The sequence below is a fragment of the Urocampus carinirostris genome, chromosome 9 (assembly GCF_059441175.1).
Source record: "Urocampus carinirostris isolate Australia breed hairy pipefish chromosome 9, RoL_Ucar_1.0, whole genome shotgun sequence".
NCBI classification, from domain to species: domain Eukaryota; kingdom Metazoa; phylum Chordata; class Actinopteri; order Syngnathiformes; family Syngnathidae; genus Urocampus; species Urocampus carinirostris.
In genome coordinates this window covers 37,830,873-37,850,397 of record NC_142357.1, presented here as the reverse complement: position 1 = coordinate 37,850,397, position 19,525 = coordinate 37,830,873, and the positions used below count along the sequence as shown (strand labels likewise).

General features: G+C 40.4%; 1 protein-coding gene across 16 annotated transcripts in view; it reads left to right on the top strand.

The window, feature by feature from the left end:
- LOC148360213 (protocadherin gamma-A4-like) overlaps positions 1-19,525 on the top strand; it is a 275,781-nt gene that overhangs the window by 72,820 nt on the left and 183,436 nt on the right. Inside the window, exon 1 of one of the 16 annotated variants that reach the window (XM_088343710.1) lies at positions 7,701-10,117. The exons of 14 other annotated variants lie outside the window; for them this stretch is intronic. In XM_088343710.1, coding sequence (XP_088199836.1) covers positions 7,739-10,117 — 2,379 coding nt within the window. In that variant the 5' untranslated portion in view covers positions 7,701-7,738. Of the gene's footprint in view, positions 1-7,700; positions 10,118-15,503; positions 17,898-19,525 lie in introns of those variants that run through there. One more of the 16 variants, XM_088343711.1, reaches the window with a different exon arrangement.

Genomic DNA, 19,525 nt, shown 5'->3' with positions numbered 1-19,525 from the left:
GATGGACTTGGGATGTCAACTTATGCCAAAGTTATGATTTCTGTTAAAGATGTGAACGACAATGCTCCGTTAATTCATCTAGAATCTTTACTCAATCCGATACCTGAGAATGTGCCGCCTGGCACTGAGGTGGGCATTGTTAATGTGCAGGATAGAGACGCTGAACAGAATGGACTTGTCCGCTGCTCCATTCAAGAAATGTTCCCCTTTAAGTTGGTTCCTTCTATTAAAAACTATTATTCTTTGGTCAGTACTGGACAATTGGACCGTGAACTAGTGTCAGATTACAACATCACCATCAGCGCCACCGATGAGGGCTCCCCTCCACTGTCCTCCTCCAAAAGTGTCCACCTGACTGTGGGCGACATCAATGACAACCCCCCCGTGTTTGAGGAACAGTCCTATAGTGCATATGTGAGTGAAAACAACAAAGTTGGCTCTACTTTGTGCTCTGTGAGCGCTCGAGACCCCGACTGGAGACAGAACGGCACCGTCATGTATTCCTTGGTACCTTCCAACGTGAACGGCTTCCCAGTGTCCTCCTACGTGTCCATCGACAGAGACACGGGGGCCATCCACGGCTTCAGGTCCTTTGATTATGAACATTTGAGGAGCTTCCAAGTCCAGGTGGTGGCCCGAGACAATGGTTCTCCTCCCCTGAGCAGCAACGTTAGTGTCAGCGTGTTTGTGTGGGATGTGAATGACAACCGGCCTCAAATCTTGTACCCCGCCGTAGAGGGAAACTCCTTCATGACCGAGCTGGTCCCCAAAGCTGCACACGGAGGCTCGCTGGTGTCCAAAGTCATCGCGGTAGATGCTGACTCGGGACAGAACGCCTGGCTGTCTTATCACATCATCAAGTCCACGGATCCGGGACTTTTCAGCATTGACCTCCACAGCGGCGAAATCAGAACCCAGCGGGACCTTTCCCAGTCAGACAGCATGAAACAGAACCTCATGGTGGCGGTGAAAGATAACGGACAGCCCCCCCTGTCCGCCACCTGCTCTATGTATTTACTAATTTCTGATAACTTGGCTGAGGTGCCAGAACTGAAGGACGTTTCTTACGAGGACAAAAACTCTAAGCTGACCTCTTACCTGATGGTGGCCCTGGTGTCCGTGTCTACCTTATTCCTCACCTTCATTGTGGTAGTTCTGGCTGTCAGGATATATCGCAGGAGGAAGCCCAGACTCTTGTTTGACGGCGCCGTTGCCATCCCCAGCGCATATCTTCCTCCCAATTATGCCGACGTGGACGGCACTGGAACTTTACGCAGCGCCTACAACTATGACACCTACTTGACGACGGGCTCCAGAACCAGTGACTTCAAGTTTGTGTCCTCCTTTAACGATAACACGCTTCCAGCTGACCAGACGCTGAAGAAAAGTGCAAGTGACTATGCAGATGACCTTCACGAATCATTTGACCCTTTGGAGGTAGGCACCTTACCTTGCCAACACATTAAATAGATTATTTTTCAGTCCAGTTCAAAGTAAAGGAATATTTGCATATTTGTATAGAAGCAAATTTGTTGTTGTAGGGACAACGTTTTACAAATATTCATATCTAAATGAGTGATCATTGTGGGATATTTTTGTTTCTTACATGACGAAGTTGTCATCAGTCTTGTTTTTAAAGTGTTGACCTTTTCTTTCCTTTTCAAAATGGAATTTAACTCAAATTTGACGATGTTTGACATTTGATTGGGTACAGTATATTTGACTCTGAATATGAGTAAATAATTACATCCATCAATGTATGCAAACTTCAAATAATTTTAGTTCAACTGCCTTGTAAGCTTACTTGCAAATGAGGTTACATAGTTTTCTTAGGATTGTTTTATTATGTGTGTCAGCCATATCATTTAGAAAATTAAAATGAAAGTATAATGCACAGCACTCGAACGCATAGTTCATTGGGATGGTCATGCCAAAGAAATACTTTGAGTCTTCAATGTGTGTCGTATTATTTTTATTTCCATCAGTAAAACAATGAAAAAATGAGACAAAAAAAAAATATAATGCAAAACATGTCATATGAAAAATCCTGCTTTTGAATACTACATTTTTCAAAACATTACTACATTTCTATCTAGCTGCAGGATAAGAAATGTGGCTTTTTACTTTTTTAATTTAATCTTTTTCCCCATATAATTTATAAGAAAATAAATGGAATTAGACTCGAAGACAACTTGAAAGTCCACAATAAAAATGAATCATAATTGCACACAGGACGTCCATATACTTTTGAGCAGCTACTAAACTATGGGATTTATTTTTTAGGTCAAAGCTATTCCCACATGGTTAGGGAAATAATTGCATTTTACATATATTCATACACTATTACAATCCTTCTCAAAATAAGCCTACTAAATTGGATAATAAATTGCATTAATAATAAATTGTTATAATAAATAAATTGTAATAATAAATTATAAATAATAAATAATCCTAATAAATTTCATCTCATCTCATCTCATCTCATTATCTACACCGCTTATCCTCAGTAGGGTCGCGGGGTGCTGGAGCCCATCCCAGCAATCATCGGGCAGTGGGCAGGGGACACCCTGAACTGGTTGCCAGCCAATCGCAGGGCACACGGGGACAGACAACTCACTCGCTTATTTACACCTAGGGACAATTTGGACCGACCAATTCACCTGAAATGCATGTTTTTGGAATGTGGGAGGAAACCGGAGTGCCCGGAGGAAACCCACGCATGCACGGGGAGAACATACAAACTCCGCACAGGAAGTGTGGAGCTGGATTTGAACCCACGCAGGAGGTTCCCAAGACATGAACTGTGCCGCACATGCGCTAACCACTGCGCTGCCGTGCTGCCCATCCTAATAAATTGGATTTTTAATTTCGTCATCTATTCCAAACATGAAGACATTTTCTTCTGCATGTTTCAATTTTTATTAAAGCTTTCTTGTGTTGGCCAGCCACTTTCACCAACTTTTACCTTGGGGCCTACGGTGCATGTTTTTCTCTCCTACTAGAGCAAGAAATGTGTGTATAAACTTCTTGTGGTGCGTGTTTGATTTCAAGTAAAGTTTTTGTGGTGAGCGCTGTTGTTGGATATTTTGAAAATCATATTCAGTAATTGTGCTGAAGATGTTAAAGTGGGAACGTTTTTTTTTATTTCAGATAGAAAATATTTGACATTTATGTCCAAGCTGATTTTTTTTTGTGGCAGTTTTGAGGACAGGTGGCTAACGAGTTTAAAAAGTCTTACAGTATTTGCTTTAAGGTGGTTTCATGTGCACTTTGAGGTTTATTTTGTTGTTGATGATTCTTTCTCAGTCCATGGTGCTGAGATTTTATTTTTGCTAACCCCTGTCCCTCTCTTTGAAACTCCAACTTTTTATTTTTACAACTTCTTTCTTATTAGAAGATATTTATCTCATTTTCACAGTTGGCAATTTTAAATTACTTTTAAAACCTTTGTATTCATATTATTATTCATTTATTTAATGTTCACTAAAAATAATCCTTGGTAAATGAGCAATGATGCAAACACTTCCTTGAAATCCTCACAGTGGGTAATATTATTTTGTCCACAAGTAGGAGTCATGGCAAAAAATGAACTCTAGATGTCAGTATGATCTCATCAAAAGCCTTTCTTCAATTTTACACCCTTTTTGGTCGACACACAAAGCTGATTTTATTGTCGCGTAGCTCTCCAATTGAGAGGCTCGAGAACAGGATCGTAGCGCAAACAACTGCAGCTAACCTAGGGGATTGTGCTATTTTTAATTTTCGATTCATCTTTTTTTATGGTGGAATGGAGAACAAAGGATTATCCTTTTGCTACCACGGTCTGGTTTCCCTTTTCCTATTCTTCCACACCATCCATGGAGACGTGAGCTATTCAATCCAAGAGGAAATGAAGCGTGGATATGTCATTGGGAATATTGCCAGCGATTTGGGACTAAATGTTGGCCAATTACTTGCTCGGAAAGCACGCATTGATCCTGAGGATGGCGATGTGCAACACTGCGGCATCAACCTCAATACTGGTGACTTGATTGTTCAGGAAAGGATGGACAGAGAAGATCTTTGTGGTAAAAAGGTGTTGTGTGTACTGAAACAAGAGCTAGTATTGGAAAGTCCATTAGAGCTACATCGTATAAATATCCGTGTACTAGATATCAATGATAATGCACCACATTTTAATGAAGAGTCCCTTAAATTTGAAATACGTGAATCAGCACACAAAGGAGAGCGTTTTCTACTTGGAGAAGCACATGATGCAGACATTGGAGAAAATGATGTTCAAAGCTACGTTTTACAGCAGAATGATAATTTCAAATTAAATGTGGATACTAAACCAGGAGGGAAAAAGTACTGTGAACTGATCCTGAGCAAAGAATTAGATAGAGAAGATCAAAACTACATCACTTTCTTGCTGACTGCTTATGATGGTGGCTCTTCTCAGAGATCAGGCGCTATAAATATCCACGTCACTGTGCTAGACGCTAATGATAATGTCCCAATATTTACTCAGGGTGTATACAAAGCCAGTCTGCCTGAAAACTCTCCTCTTGACACTTTCGTGATCACAGTGAGTGCAAGTGATGCAGACGAAGGATTGAACAGTGATATTTCATTTGCATTTGATCATGCTTCTGATAGTAAAAGTAATGTTTTTACTTTGCACCCTAAAACTGGCAACGTCAGAGTGACTGGAGTAGTTGATTATGAGAAAATAACTTCGTATGAAATGCAAATAAGTGCCAAGGATGGCCTGGGATTAATTTCATATTCTACTTTAATTATTGAAGTGCTTGATGCAAATGATAATTACCCTGTTATACAGTTAAAGTCATTGTCAGATCTTGTAGCTGAAAATGTGCAACGTGGCACAGAAGTGGGCATCATTAATATTCAGGACAGGGACTCTGAGGAGAATGGTCAAGTTCACTGCTCCATTCAACAAGGTGTACCCTTTAAATTAGTTCCTTCAATTAAAAACTATTATTCTCTGGTCACCACTGAACTTCTGGATCGTGAACACGTGCCATATTACAATATTACAATCAGTGCCACAGACGAGGGATCTCCTCCTCTGTCAACCTCCAAAAGTGTCCACTTGACTGTGGGAGACATCAACGACAACCCCCCGATGTTTGAGGAACAATACTACAGCGCATACCTAAGTGAAAACAACAAAGCCAGCTCAATTTTATGCTCTGTGAGTGCTCAAGACCCTGACTGGAGACAGAATGGCACCGTCATTTATTCCCTTCTGCCCACTGAGGTGAACAGCGCCCCAGTATCCTCTTACGTGTCCATCAACAGAGACACGGGGGCCATACATGCTGTCAGGTCCTTTGATTACGAACAGTTCAGGAGTTTCCGCTTTCTGGTGGTGGCCAGAGACAATGGTTCTCCTCCCCTGAGCAGCAACGTGAGTGTCAGTGTGTTTGTATCAGATGTGAATGACAACCGGCCTCAGATTCTGTACCCCGCCCCGGAAGGCAACTCCTTCATGACTGAGCTGGTCCCGAAAGCAGCACACGGAGGCTCACTGGTGTCCAAAGTCATCGCGGTGGACGCCGACTCGGGACAGAACGCCTGGCTGTCCTATCATATCGTCAAGTCCACAGATCCGGGACTTTTCAGCATCGACCTCCACAGTGGCGAGATCAGGACACAGCGGGACATTTCCCAGTCTGACGGCATGAAACAGAACCTGATTGTGGCGGTTAAAGATAACGGCCAGCCCTCTCTCTCTGCCACCTGCTCATTGTATTTACTCATTTCCGATAACTTGGCCGAGGTGCCAGAACTGAAGGACATTTCTTTCGAGGACAAGAACTCCAAGCTGACCTCCTACCTGACGGTGGCGCTGGTGTCTGTGTCCACCTTCTTCCTCACCTTCATCGTCGTGGTCCTGGCTGTCAGGTTTTGTCGCAGAAGGAAGCCTAGACTGTTGTTTGACGGCGCTGTTGCCATCCCCAGCACATATCTGCCTCCCAACTATACTGACGTAGACGGCACAGGAACCTTACGGAGTGCCTACAACTATGATACCTACTTGACGACGGGCTCCAGAACCAGTGACTTTAAGTTTGTTTCATCTTATAATGACATCACGCTGTCCGCTGACCAGACTCTCAAAAAAAGTCCTTCAGACTTCGTTGAGATGTTTGAAGGTGCTGAAAGTTCTCCTGAGGTATGAACATTGGTCTTATTTGTTCTTTTAAACATTATATTCCCTATAGTTGCTGTCACTTTGGATTTGATGCTTTTATAAGGCCATGCTTCCTGGGGGTGAAATATTCAATTATAGCCTTTTTTCTTTATTTGAAAAAACTTCAAGGATTTATTTTGTCTTTTTTTCAGATTCTTCAGATTTCAGATTCAGATCTGCTTTATTGTCATTCTAGTACACGTGTATACAGAACGACATGTCGATACATCTGACCCGCACAGTTTCCTTGAATGTACAGATATAAATAAAATGTTCCTCACGTCACCATTTAGATCCTAAATTGTTTTATACGTGTTATGTCCTTGAGCTCAACCTTCTTTCATATATTAGATGAGTAGATGTTGGATATGTTTACAATTACTTGGTGAAAAGGTTAAACATAGTAGCTTCTTAATATATCATTCAACATTCCATGTGTGTGTGCCTTAACACGATCTAGATTTAGTGCATATTTTGACTTTCACACCAGTAAACAAACCGTAAACGGTAAGAGTAAATATTATTTAGATGTCTTTTATATTTTTGACCAAGTTACATAGCATTTTGTTTGTGTTTCTACATTGAGAATGATTAGGCATTTATTATTATTGGGACCAATACTATACATGAATATTAATTTCAAAAGCCTTTCTCAGAGGCTGCATAAACTTTTTGGGCACTGCTGTGACTTTGCTCATTTCAAGTATGAACATAACTTGCTAGAGTCGTGCCTCTGAAGTATAGCCACCATTGCAAGTGCAAAATGTTTTCTGCAATAATAAAAGTAAGGTATATAACTGAAAAAAATACTTTAGTAGTCCATTACATAGTGTGAGGAGAGTAAATAATATTGTTTCAAAACTTTACAGAAGCTTTAGTTACTCTTTTCTCAATATTGGTTGAAAAAGGCCGTGATGCTTTGACTGCCAATGTGTCAGTTGTTATCTGAAGACTTTTGGGTTGTTCTTTTTGTGTTGGTCAGGAAGCAGTTTTTCAATTTTTTTCTGATTCTTCCAGAGAATTTGCAAAATAACCACATTGCACACCATTTTTAAACATACTGTAATGTTTCAAACTATGAAGAAATTTGTCCAGTTAGCCTATTTTATTCATAAATAATGCTAATTTATTATGTTTCTAAAGAGTCTTTATTTATGTCATTTACTTAATTTATTTTATTTTATAGCAGTTAGCAGATGTGGCGTATACTTGAATAACTCTAGGCAATCTCATATATTGCATTTACCTGATTAGATCGTTCTCTAAACTTGTATTAAAGGTGATTATCTATTATTTAATTCATTAGAACTATTCAATTAAAGTGAGATGGGGAACCTTTGTGAGCAATTGCCGTAGTTTTTGTTTGATTTATTTTCCCATATAATGAGCGGGTACTAACACAAATTAGACTCGTGGTGGCGCAGTAGACCAGGGTTTAAAATAATAAACGCCCTTTTCTATCTGTGGGGCACTTATGTGCTTTCCTATCAGTGAATTTGGAGACTGCTTTGTTCAGCGGCGCGTTCGGAAAACGCCAGGATGAATTCTCATATTTTTTTGTTTCTGTCGCGCACAGAATATCTCCTGCTCATTTTTCTGCATTTCACATACGGAGACGTGAGTTTTTCCTTTCCTGAAGAGATGAAACGAGGATCAGTGATTGGGAATTTAGCAAAGGAGCTCGGAATGGAGGCGAGCGCAATGGCCGGCAGGAAAGCGCGTATTGACGTGGACGGGAGTGCAAAACGTTTTTGTGATCTGAACGTGAGGAATGGGGATCTGATTGTTTCTGACCGGATTGACAGAGAAGGAATTTGTGACGACAAAGTTTCCTGTGTGCTAAAATATGAGGTGGTTCTTGAGAATCCATTAGAGCTTCATCGAATTAATTTGCGCATTCAAGACATTAATGATAATGCACCAGTCTTTAATGATGATGTCATTAAATTAGAAATACAGGAGTCAGCTGATAAAGGAGCTCGTTTTGTAATAGAAGAGGCACATGATGCAGATATAGCTCAAAATTCAGTGAAACAGTACATCCTTGAGAAAAATAATAATTTCTTTTTGGCTGCAAATGATAATACTATAGAGCTTGTTCTTGACAAAGAACTTGACAGAGAACAGCAGAGTGAAATAAATTTGCTTCTGACTGCTTTAGATGGAGGCTCTCCTCAGAAATCGGGTTCGGTTGTCATCCATGTCATTGTGCTAGATGCTAATGATAACGCCCCAGTGTTCAGCCAAGCCGTTTATAAAGCTAGTCTGCCTGAAGACAGTCCACCAGGTACTCTCGTTATTAGAGTTAGTGCTGCAGATGCTGATGAAGGAGTAAATGGGGATGTGACTTATGATTTTGGACATATTACAGAACACGTGAAAAAGTTATTTAGCATTGATCGTAAAGAGGGCACAATAGTTGTAACTGACATTGTTGACTATGAAACTAGCACAGCATATGAAATACGTGTAAAAGCTAAAGATGGGCTCGGGCTGTCTTCTCAAGCAAAAGTCGTTATATCAATCACGGATGTAAATGACAATGCTCCCGTCATCAATTTAAAATCACTGTCTAATATGATAGCGGAGAATGTGCCACCTGGCACAGAAGTGGGCATAATTAACGTGCAGGACAGAGACTCTGAGCAGAACGGTCTAGTCCGCTGCTCTATTCAAGAAATTGTCCCCTTCAAGTTGGTTCCTTCTATTAAAAACTACTATTCTCTGGTCACCACTGGACTTCTAGACCGAGAATTTGTCTCAGAATACAACATTACAATCCGTGCCACTGATGAGGGCTCCACTCCTCTGTCCTCCTGCAAATATGTTCACTTGATAGTGGGAGACATCAATGACAACCCACCCATATTTGAGGAACAGTTCTATAGCGCATATGTGAGTGAAAACAACAAAGCTGGCTCCCCTTTGTGCTCCGTGAGTGCACGAGACCCCGATTGGAGACAGAACGGTACAGTTATTTATTCCTTGCTGCCAACTGAGGTGAACGGTGCCCCGGTGTCCTCTTATGTGTCTGTCAACCGGGACACGGGGGCCATGCACACTGTCAAGTCTTTCGATTACGAACAGTTGAGGAGCTTCAGAGTCCAGGTGGATGCCCGAGACAACGGTTCTCCTCCCCTGAGCAGCAACGTGAGCATCAATGTGTTTGTATCAGATGCGAATGACAACCAGCCTCAGATTCTGTACCCCGCCCCGGAAGGCAACTCTTTCATGACTGAGCTGGTCCCAAAAGCAGCACAAGGAGGCTCACTGGTGTCCAAAGTCATCGCGGTGGACGCTGACTCGGGACAGAACGCCTGGCTGTCCTATCATATCGTCAAGTCCACGGATCCGGGACTTTTCAGCATCGGCCTCCACAGCGGCGAGATCAGGACACAGCGGGACCTTTCCCAGTCAGACAACATGAAACAGAACCTGGTGGTGGCAGTGAAAGATAACGGACAGCCCCCTCTCTCTGCTACCTGCTCCATGTATTTACTAATTTCCGATAACTTGGCCGAGATGCCGGAACTGATGGATGTTTCTTACGAGGACAAGAACTCCAAGCTGACCTCTTACCTTATGGTGGCCCTGGTGTCCGTGTCCACCTTCTTCCTTACCTTCATCGTGGTGGTCCTGGCTGTCAGGTTCTGTCGCAGGAGGAAGCCCAGACTCTTGTTTGATGGCGCTGTTGCCATTCCTGGCACATATTTGCCTCCTAATTATGCCGACGCGGACGGCACTGGAACTCTACGCCGTGCCTACAACTATGACCCCTACTTGACAACAGGCTCCAGAACCAGCGACTTCAAGTTTGTGTCTTCTTACAATGACAACACGCTGCCTGCTGACCAGGATCTAAAGAAAAGTCTATCCGACTTTGATGAGATGTTTGGGGATGCTGAGTTTTCTCCTGAGGTATGCCCAAGAGTACCAGTTTCCTTAGTTTGATTTATTTTACGCCAAACATATTCATCATCTATGCTCTTGCTAGCCAGTTGTTTATTGCTGCAGGTTAAAAGCAAAATACTCTTTGGAGTTCCTACTCAAATACACATTTTCTCATCATGCTGTCATTCACTTAGACTTTGGGATCATCATGCTTATTTTAGGGACTTACGGGTGTCACATTTCTGCATGTACGATTGATATGTCCCCTGCTCTCCAGCTCCTTTATAGGCAGATTTTTTTTTACTTTTTGCATTATCTAATCACAAAATACTGCATTTTCACGACCATATGGTGCAAAATTGTGCGGTGCGCCCCATCGGGCGGTGCACCCTATGTCTCATCTTAAGCGGCGGACGTAAAGTTGGGCCCCCGCTCCGAGACTGGGAGCTCACAGGTTTGAGCCTTGGCCCGTCGTATCTAGACTTACAACATCTCTGGGTGAAATCTGATGATTTGGTGAGATTTTTCACATTTCCAACTACAAAACTCAATTCCAATGAAGTTGGGAAAGTGTGTTAATTGCAAATAAAAATTGATCCAAGTAAATTGCAAATTCTTTTCAACCCATATTTAAATGAATGCACAGCAAAGACAACATATTTATTGTCTTCACTCATAAACTTTATTGTTTTGGGAGAAAATCATCAACTCTGTAATTTGATGACAGCAACACGTGCCAAAATAGTTGGGACAGGTGTCAATAACTACTCAGAAAGTGGATGAATGGAAATCAACCAACTATTTGCAGGTGAACAGATGAATTAGCAACAGGTGAGAGTTGTTACTGGGTATAAAAAAGGGAGACCCGAACAAGCTAAGTCATTCACATGCAAGGATGGGGCGAGGTTCACCTCTTTGTGAACAACTGCGTGAGCAAATTGTTGAACAGTTTAAAAACAACATTCCTCAAAGTACAATTGCAAGGAATTTAGGGATATCATCATCTACAGTCCATAATATTGTGAAAAGGTTCAGGGAATCTGGAGAAATCACTGTGCGTAAACGGCATGGCCGTAAACCATTATTGAATGCCCGTGACCTCCGAGCCCTCAAGCGGTACTGCATTAAGAATAAGAACCGACATCAATGTGTAAAGGACATCACCACATGGGCTCAGGAACACTTTGGAAAACCACTGTCAGTCAATACAGTTCGACGCTATATCCGTAAGTGTGGGTTAAAACTTTATGTTGCAAAGCGTAAGCCATTCATCAACAACATCCAGAAACGCCGCAGGGTTCTCTGGGCCCGAGCCCATCTAAAATGGACTGATACAAAGTGGAAAAGTGTTCTGTGGTCTGATGAGTCAGTTTTCCAAATTGTGTTTGGAAATTGTGGACGTCGTGTCCTCCGGTCCAAAGAAGAACAGAACCACCCAGACTGTTATGCACGCAAAGTGCAAAAGCCAGCATCTGTGATGGTATGGGGGTGCATGAGTGGCCAAGGAATGGGTAACCTGCACATCTGTGAAGGCACCATTAATGCAGAAAAGTACATTCAGGTTTTGGAACAAAGTATGTTGCCATCCAAACAGAATCTTTACCATGGGCGCCCTTGCTTCTTCCAGCAGGATAATGCCAAGCCACACACTGCACGTCTCACGACAGCGTGGCTTCGTAGTAAGAGGGTGCGGGTGCTTGACTGGCCTGCCTGCAGTCCTGACCTGTCTCCCATTGAAAATGTGTGGCGCATTATAAAGCGCAGAATAAGACAAAGGAGACCCCGGACTGTTGAACAGCTGAAGCTGTACATAAAGCAAGAATGGGAAAGGATTCCACTATCAACGATTCAACAACTAGTCTCCTCACTTCCTAAACGTTTATTGAGTGTTATTAAAAGGAAAGGTGATGTAACACAATGGTGAAGAAGCCCCTTTCCCAACTACTTTGGCACTTGTTGCAATTATAAAATTCTAAGTTTATCATTATTTGCTTATGGAAATAAAGTTTATGAGTTTGAACATGGATAATCTTGTCTTTGTGGTGTATTCATTTAAATATGGGTTAGAAAAGGTTTGCAAGTCATTCTATTCTAATTTTACTGACATTTTAAACTTTTTCCCAACTTCAATGGAATTGACTTTTGTAAATTGAACTTGTATGCTAGCTCCTGTGACTTTTAGGATACTCTTGTTTGCACGCCATAATGTTCCCACTTGTCCTGAAGCAGACACATGTTATCACACGCAATGCATTGTTTGCCGAAGTACTCACTCATAAATGCTAACGGCGTAGCGTACCTAGCAATACGAAAGTTGTTGATCTACCGGAGGGTAAACAGAGTTGCCCTCGCCCCAAATATGAATTAAACCCAAAACCTCACTTTTATGTATTTCTTACATACTTAATGTGTTTTTGTCCGCTATACGGTGTGTTGATTTCTACTCTGCGTGGAAGATCACTTAAACCGAGCAGTTGTGAGAGATGTCCATGCAAAATCTGATTCCCCCTTCACATTAACGTGCACTGTGCAGCCCATAAAAAGTGTGTCACAATCGTAGTCCGTATGATATGTTTATGAAGAAATATTGATTGGCGTGAAAAAAAGCAATAAAGAGATCATAGTCTATATTATGAGTTTATTAAGACATATGTAAAAGTCACCATCACCACAGGGCTGAGAAGCAAAGTTCACGTAAAGGGGAGTCTGATCCAAGCACAACAGCAGCGGCTGCAACAGAAGGCACCAGCGCCCTACCATGCAGTGTGCCCCCTGTATGTGTTTTACACAGAAATAGAAGCCGCTACGGAGACTGCTCCTTTTAACACGCTGCACCCTATGATCATGAAAATGCGGTTCAGTTTTGCGGTACTTTCATATTTATTAACATTTCAATGAGGGTTTATTCTTTGCTCAATATTTTACCATACGGTGCAAACTTTACCTTGATTAAATATTTACTTTTTGTGAATGAACAACACTATTTATCCTGTGTGGTGAAAATGTTTTGACCTCTGTTCAATAAGCATTCACAAGGTACTCTATTTTGAGTACATCATTCCTCATATATTATTGTCTTTTTTATTTTTATTCCTGATCTAGCCTTACGTTATTTATCGCACAGGATGCTCATAGCAACTTGGTTGGTCTATTGTCATTGATCTGGCTTACTTGTTTTATTAATTTGCTTTAGTGATTCTTATTTTATCGCCCCAGCAAATGTGTAGAGCAAAAGCTGTGAATAATATATTGCAGATTATTTTTTGTTTCACCTTAGCTTGGGAAGCTTTAGAACTTGCAGTGTATGCTTATTTTTAACCAGTTTCTAGGTCCGGCTTTCACAATCTGGGTCATATTACATCAGCGAACCTTTAATACTTGCAAAATTTAGCTCAGTGTAAAGCAAGCTACAAGACAGTTTCTCACATTATATTACTGAGATATTGGATAAAAGTTGTGGCACAATACACAAGCCTTTTAAAATTACTCTATTTTTCTTTTTATCTTACATTTTTTTTTCATTTCTTGCTGTAACTCAATACAGACGCTGCGCTACTTACGAACGAGATTCCGGCCGATCGTTCGTAAGTCGAATTTGTTCGTAAGTTGCTTCAGTGCTACATTTTGTATGTTTAAGGTTTATAGAAGTATGTATAAGACGTGTATAAGTAACCTGTATTGTTTTGTACTTAAAAATAAACATTCATAGAATAATATGCTCCATAAAGATAAATAAAGTTAAGTTCCACTTACTTTTGGAAGACGAGCTTCAAGAGTTAGGCGACTTCCTCCTCCGTGGTAGAAAAAAAGCGATCCAACCATTTTTTCAACCGCATCAAGCTTTCTTATTCAACTTTTGTTTTAAAAGAAACGGCTCGCCTCTTCTTTACACTTTACACCAACCATATTGAACGGATGCACAAGATATTAAACAATAAAAATGTCAAAGTTCTTAGCGCGCTGGAGATACAGTATAGTATGTTTACACATGAACTAGGAAGAGGTAGCCGGATTTCTTTTTCGGGGTGGATGCTGGGTGAGCTCTCACAGCGCCACACGCAGGTAGGAAGAAAGAAGCACTACAGTAATGTCCTGTACTAGGAAAAAAGTGCACATAATACAAAATCTAACTACAGCAATGTCTGGATATTTTTCGACATCCGGAATTTTTTTTGGGGATCTATTGTTTTTCGTAAGTTGAACGGTCGTAAGTAGGGGAGCGTCTGTATGCATATCTATACATGGCAAGTTCAAGTTCAAACATTGTGGTAATGAAAATTTGCTCTCATGATTAATTAATTTTATTTAGTTGTACATACACACATTTGTGATAATAATATCACAGGGGGGTTAGGGACGGATGAGCAAATGTATTTGTTATAAATTTGGGGTGCTGTGAGACAACAACTGTGACATTTTTTAAAAATGTGTCTTTACTGATGACAGTGGTTATATGGATTTATATTCATATACATTTCAGATGGGTCGTATTATGGGAGCAGAACTGAGCAATATATTTAGGATTTAACATTTTGAAGTTGTTAATGATACAGCAATAATGTAATAATATATATATATATATATATATATATATATATATATATATATATATATATATATATGTATATATATATATATATATATGTATATATGATCGAGTGCCATGACAGTCATTTGGCTATTCATTCTCCTATTCATTCGTTCATTCATTCATTCTTTCATGACTATTCTAATCATAACATATGTAACTAATTTAGTTTTGTTGTTTTGTTATACCATGAATTAAGTAATCTAGATTTCTACTGGAAGTTTTTTGATTTTGTTTTAGTTTATAATTAATATTTGCTATCATATTTTTATTTTCAAAATGTCTCTGGGTCTGTTTCGAGGCATTGTAGTCCATTATATTTTAAAAGCCAGGGGTTATTCGGTTATATAAAATCAGTTCCGAGTTGGCCATTGAGGACATTGACCTTTTTTGTTTTTAATGGTTACTTGGTGTTATTGCATCTGATAGGAAATATCAATTTAAGTGGTGTAATAATCCAATAATAATGCAGGTATTTGTGAATGCATTCATGTTCATATGTATACATTTATTTGTTGCACAGCGAGATGCTAATTCCAATCAATTGTTTAATGTGGCTTGAATTTAAAGTGTTATTAGTCAAACTTTGTTGCTTATTAAAATACTTAATATCAAGTAACATATTAAACGTAATCAAATTATGTAAGTGATTTTTTTATGAAGGAAAAAAATGTTTTTAACTTGTGCTTTAGACTGCACTTGCAAACATTCATACTCAAGGTGGCGCAATTGACCAAGATTTAAATCTTTTAAGGCTTTTTTTTTTTAACTTTAGGGCGCAGTGTGCGTATTGGTGCTTTTCTAGACCTCATTGTTCTGCAGCCTGTTCGGAAGACGTCCATGTTGGATCCTAAAATGCATTTATCACGATTGGAATTTATTTGTGTTCTGCTTATTTTTCTCCATTTCTCACACGGAGACGTGAGCTTTTCCTTACCTGAGGAGATGAAACGAGGATCAGTGATTGGGAATATAGCCAAGGAGCTCGGATTGGAGGCGCGTACACTGGCCAGCAGGAAAGCGCGCATTGACGCGGACAGGGGCAAAAAACGTTTTTGTAATCTCAACGTGAGGAGTGGAGAACTGATTGTGGCCGACAGGATTGATAGAGAGGGAATTTGTGGTGATAAAGCTTCGTGCGTTCTAAAACAGGAAGTGGTGCTGGAGGATCCACTCGAGCTCCATCGAATTCATTTGCATATTCAAGATATTAATGATAATGCTCCAGTGTTTATTGATGACGTAATTAATTTGGAAATAAGTGAATCTGCTGACAAAGGAGCTAGGTTTTTAATTGAAGAGGCGCACGATGCAGATATAGGACAGAATTCTGTGAAGCAGTACATTCTTAAGAAAAATGATAATTTCATCTTATCAGTTAATGATAACACAATCGAGCTTGTTTTGGACAAAGAACTAGACCGTGAGCAGCAAAGTAAAATTAATTTATTCCTCACTGCTTTAGATGGAGGCTCTCCTCAGAAATCAGGTACGGTTGCCTTTCATGTCACAGTACTTGATGCTAATGATAACGCCCCAACATTTAGCCAGGCTGTTTATAAAGCTAGTTTGCCTGAAAATAGTCCACCAGGTACACTTGTTATCGGTGTTACCGCTACTGATGCTGATGAAGGAGTGAATGGAGATGTGACTTATGATTTTGGACATGTAACAGAAGATGTGAAAAATATATTCAGCATTGATCATAAAGAGGGTGCAATAGCTGTAATTAGCAATGTTGACTATGAATCTAGTACGTCATATGAACTGCGAGTGAAAGCTAAAGATGGGCTCGGCCTGTCCTCTTATGCTAAGGTTATTATTTCAATCACTGATGTTAATGATAACGCCCCAGAAATTAATTTAAAATCACTTAGTAATTTAGTAGCAGAGGATGTTCCACTTGGTTCCGAGGTGGGCATCATCAACGTGCAAGATGAAGACTCTGAAAATAATGGTCAAGTGCACTGCTCTATTCAACAAAATGTCCCTTTTAAAATAGTTCCTTCCATTAAAAATTATTATTCATTAGTCACGACTGGAGTTTTGGACCGGGAACTAGTATCAGATTATAATATTACAATAAGTGCTGCTGACAAAGGCAATCCTCCCCTGTCTTCTTCTAAAACTATCCACCTGACAGTGGGAGACATCAACGACAACTCACCAGTGTTTGAAGAGCAGTCCTACAGCGCATATTTAAGTGAAAACAACAAAGCTGGCTCCACTTTATGCTCTGTGATTGCCCGAGACCCTGACTGGAGACAAAACGGCACTGTCATTTATTCCCTGCTCCCCTCTGAGGTGAACGGCGCCCCGGTGTCGTCCTACTTGTCTGTCAATGGAGACACAGGGTCCATCATTTCTGTCCGGTCCTTTGATTATGAGCAATTGAGGAGCTTCCGAGTTCAGGTGGAGGCCCGAGACAACGGTTCTCCTCCCTTGAGCAGCAACGTGAGCGTCACCGTGTTTGTGTGGGATGTGAATGACAACCCACCTCAGATTCTGTACCCTGCTCCGGGGGGGAACTCCTTCATGACCGAGCTGGTCCCCAAAGCTGCACACGGAGGTACGCTAGTGTCCAAAGTCATAGCGGTGGACGCTGACTCGGGACAGAACGCCTGGCTGTCTTATCACATCGTCAAGTCCACAGATCCGGGACTTTTCAGCATTGGCCTCCACAGCGGTGAGATCAGGACCCAGCGGGACATTTCCCATTCGGACAGCATGAAACAGAACCTGATGGTGGTGGTGAAAGATAACGGACAGCCCGCTCTCTCTGCCACCTGCTCCATGTATTTACTCATTTCTGATAACTTGGCTGAGGTGCCAGAACTGAAGGATGTTTCTTACGAGGACAAGAACTCTAAGCTGACCTCTTACCTGATAGTGGCCCTGGTGTCCGTGTCTACTTTCTTCCTCACCTTTATCGTAGTGGTCTTGGCTGTCAGGTTCTGTCACAGGAGGAAGCCCAGACTCTTGTTTGACAGTGCTGTTGCCATCCCCGGCGCATATCTGCCTCCCAATTATGCCGACGTGGACGGCACTGGAACTTTACGCAGCGCCTACAACTATGACGCCTACTTGACGACGGGCTCCAGAACCAGTGATTTCAAGTTTTTGTCCTCTTACAATGACAACACTTTGCCTGGTGACGGAACTCTCAGGAAAAGCCCAACTCATTTTGAAGAGATGTTTGGAGATGATCAATCACCTGAGGTACAAATATTTAGCATGTGTTGTGTATTTAAAACACTTTTACCCCTAAAGCTTACTTTTTAAAGCTTAGATTCAATATCAAACATTCCTTTTCTTGTTAATCATTTTACGTCAGATTTTTGAAAGTCCACAATGATTTAAAAATGCAAAAATGTTGCCTTAGTTTTTTAAAAAGTATCATGATCCAAACATATTAATGTGTCTTTAATAGCAATTATAAAAAAATATGTTTTAACAATCCCTCATCTTTTTGTAAAACAGAGTCATTTCAAATTCAGTATTAAATAGTTGATTTGACGTCACGGATCACGGTTTATGCATTCCTTAACCTCATGGGTCGTCGAGGCTCCAATGGGGATGCAATTCCTGACAGATTTTTCCAGTGGCCTGTTTTTGGGTCGTGGCAAAGTTAGCACCAGTTCGTTCCTTGATCTTGTCTCCCATGCATTACAATGTTTTGTACAGTATGTGTGTCTTACATAGTCTTATATTTGTGTTGCACTGCGATAAAATATAAGCCTGGCTTTGAAAAGGCTGTGTCTACTCTAGGAAATGGCATGCACCCTACCTAAATATGAATTCAGAAACGGATTCCTAGAGTGATGTAAGTCAATAATGGAATATCACAAACTGAATGGAGGGATCATGTAAACTTTATGTGCAAAACATTTTAGAAAATAGTGTGGCATAAAAATACAAACCTTTTAGAATACAAGTGGTCCTCTTCTGGGGGTTTTGCAAGTTTACTTACATAAAAAGAAAACAAAATCCTCAAAGAACAAGGTTTTAGTTTTAGGAATGCGCAATAGTATCTGGCTAACTTTGTCAAATTAACTCTTATAAATAAGAAAAAGCAGACATTTATCTATAAATTGGTAAATTTAGTCAAAATATATATTTTTAATGTTCAAACCAGCATGGTAATCTTGGGGTAGGGCACTTGCCCCGAGACTGGGAGGTTTTTGTTTTGAGCCTTGAGTCATACTTAAGACTTACATTATTGGTACGCATTGCTTTACTGCTTGGCGCTCGACACTAGGGGTTACAATTAGGGGTATTGGTCACCCAATGACTCCCAAGGTCAGGTGTTGGGACACATCGTTTGGGTATAAATATTGTTGCAAAATGTATTGTGCACAGTCGTACAACTGTGTATGGGAGCCGACCCCCTTGTAAGATGATATAAGTTGACGAAAAGAAGAAGATACATTTTTAACACATATTTAATACTTTACCCACAAAAATTGAAATAACGAGACTATATTTGATTGAAAATGTTCAAATTGCAAACAAATACTTACCTAGTTAACAACAAATCACTCAAATCCCATTCCGAATGAGTAGTCTGAATTAATACATACTTATTATGTCAGAAACATGTCAAAATAGTATGTGTTTCTCTTTCACTACTTTAAATAAAGGTTTTTGTATATTGTGCTAAAAATGCTTATTCGAGGCTCTTTATAATTCTAAAATGACATTGAACTACTTTAAAAAATATAAAAAAGTAAGTATTAAATGATAAAGGAAAAAAGTGATGGTTTTGTACCACTTTCCCTTGTTTTACATTGACACTGGCCAAAGCTTGGTTGTGTCCTCAATGGTAAGCTAGAGAATGTTTTGCAGGC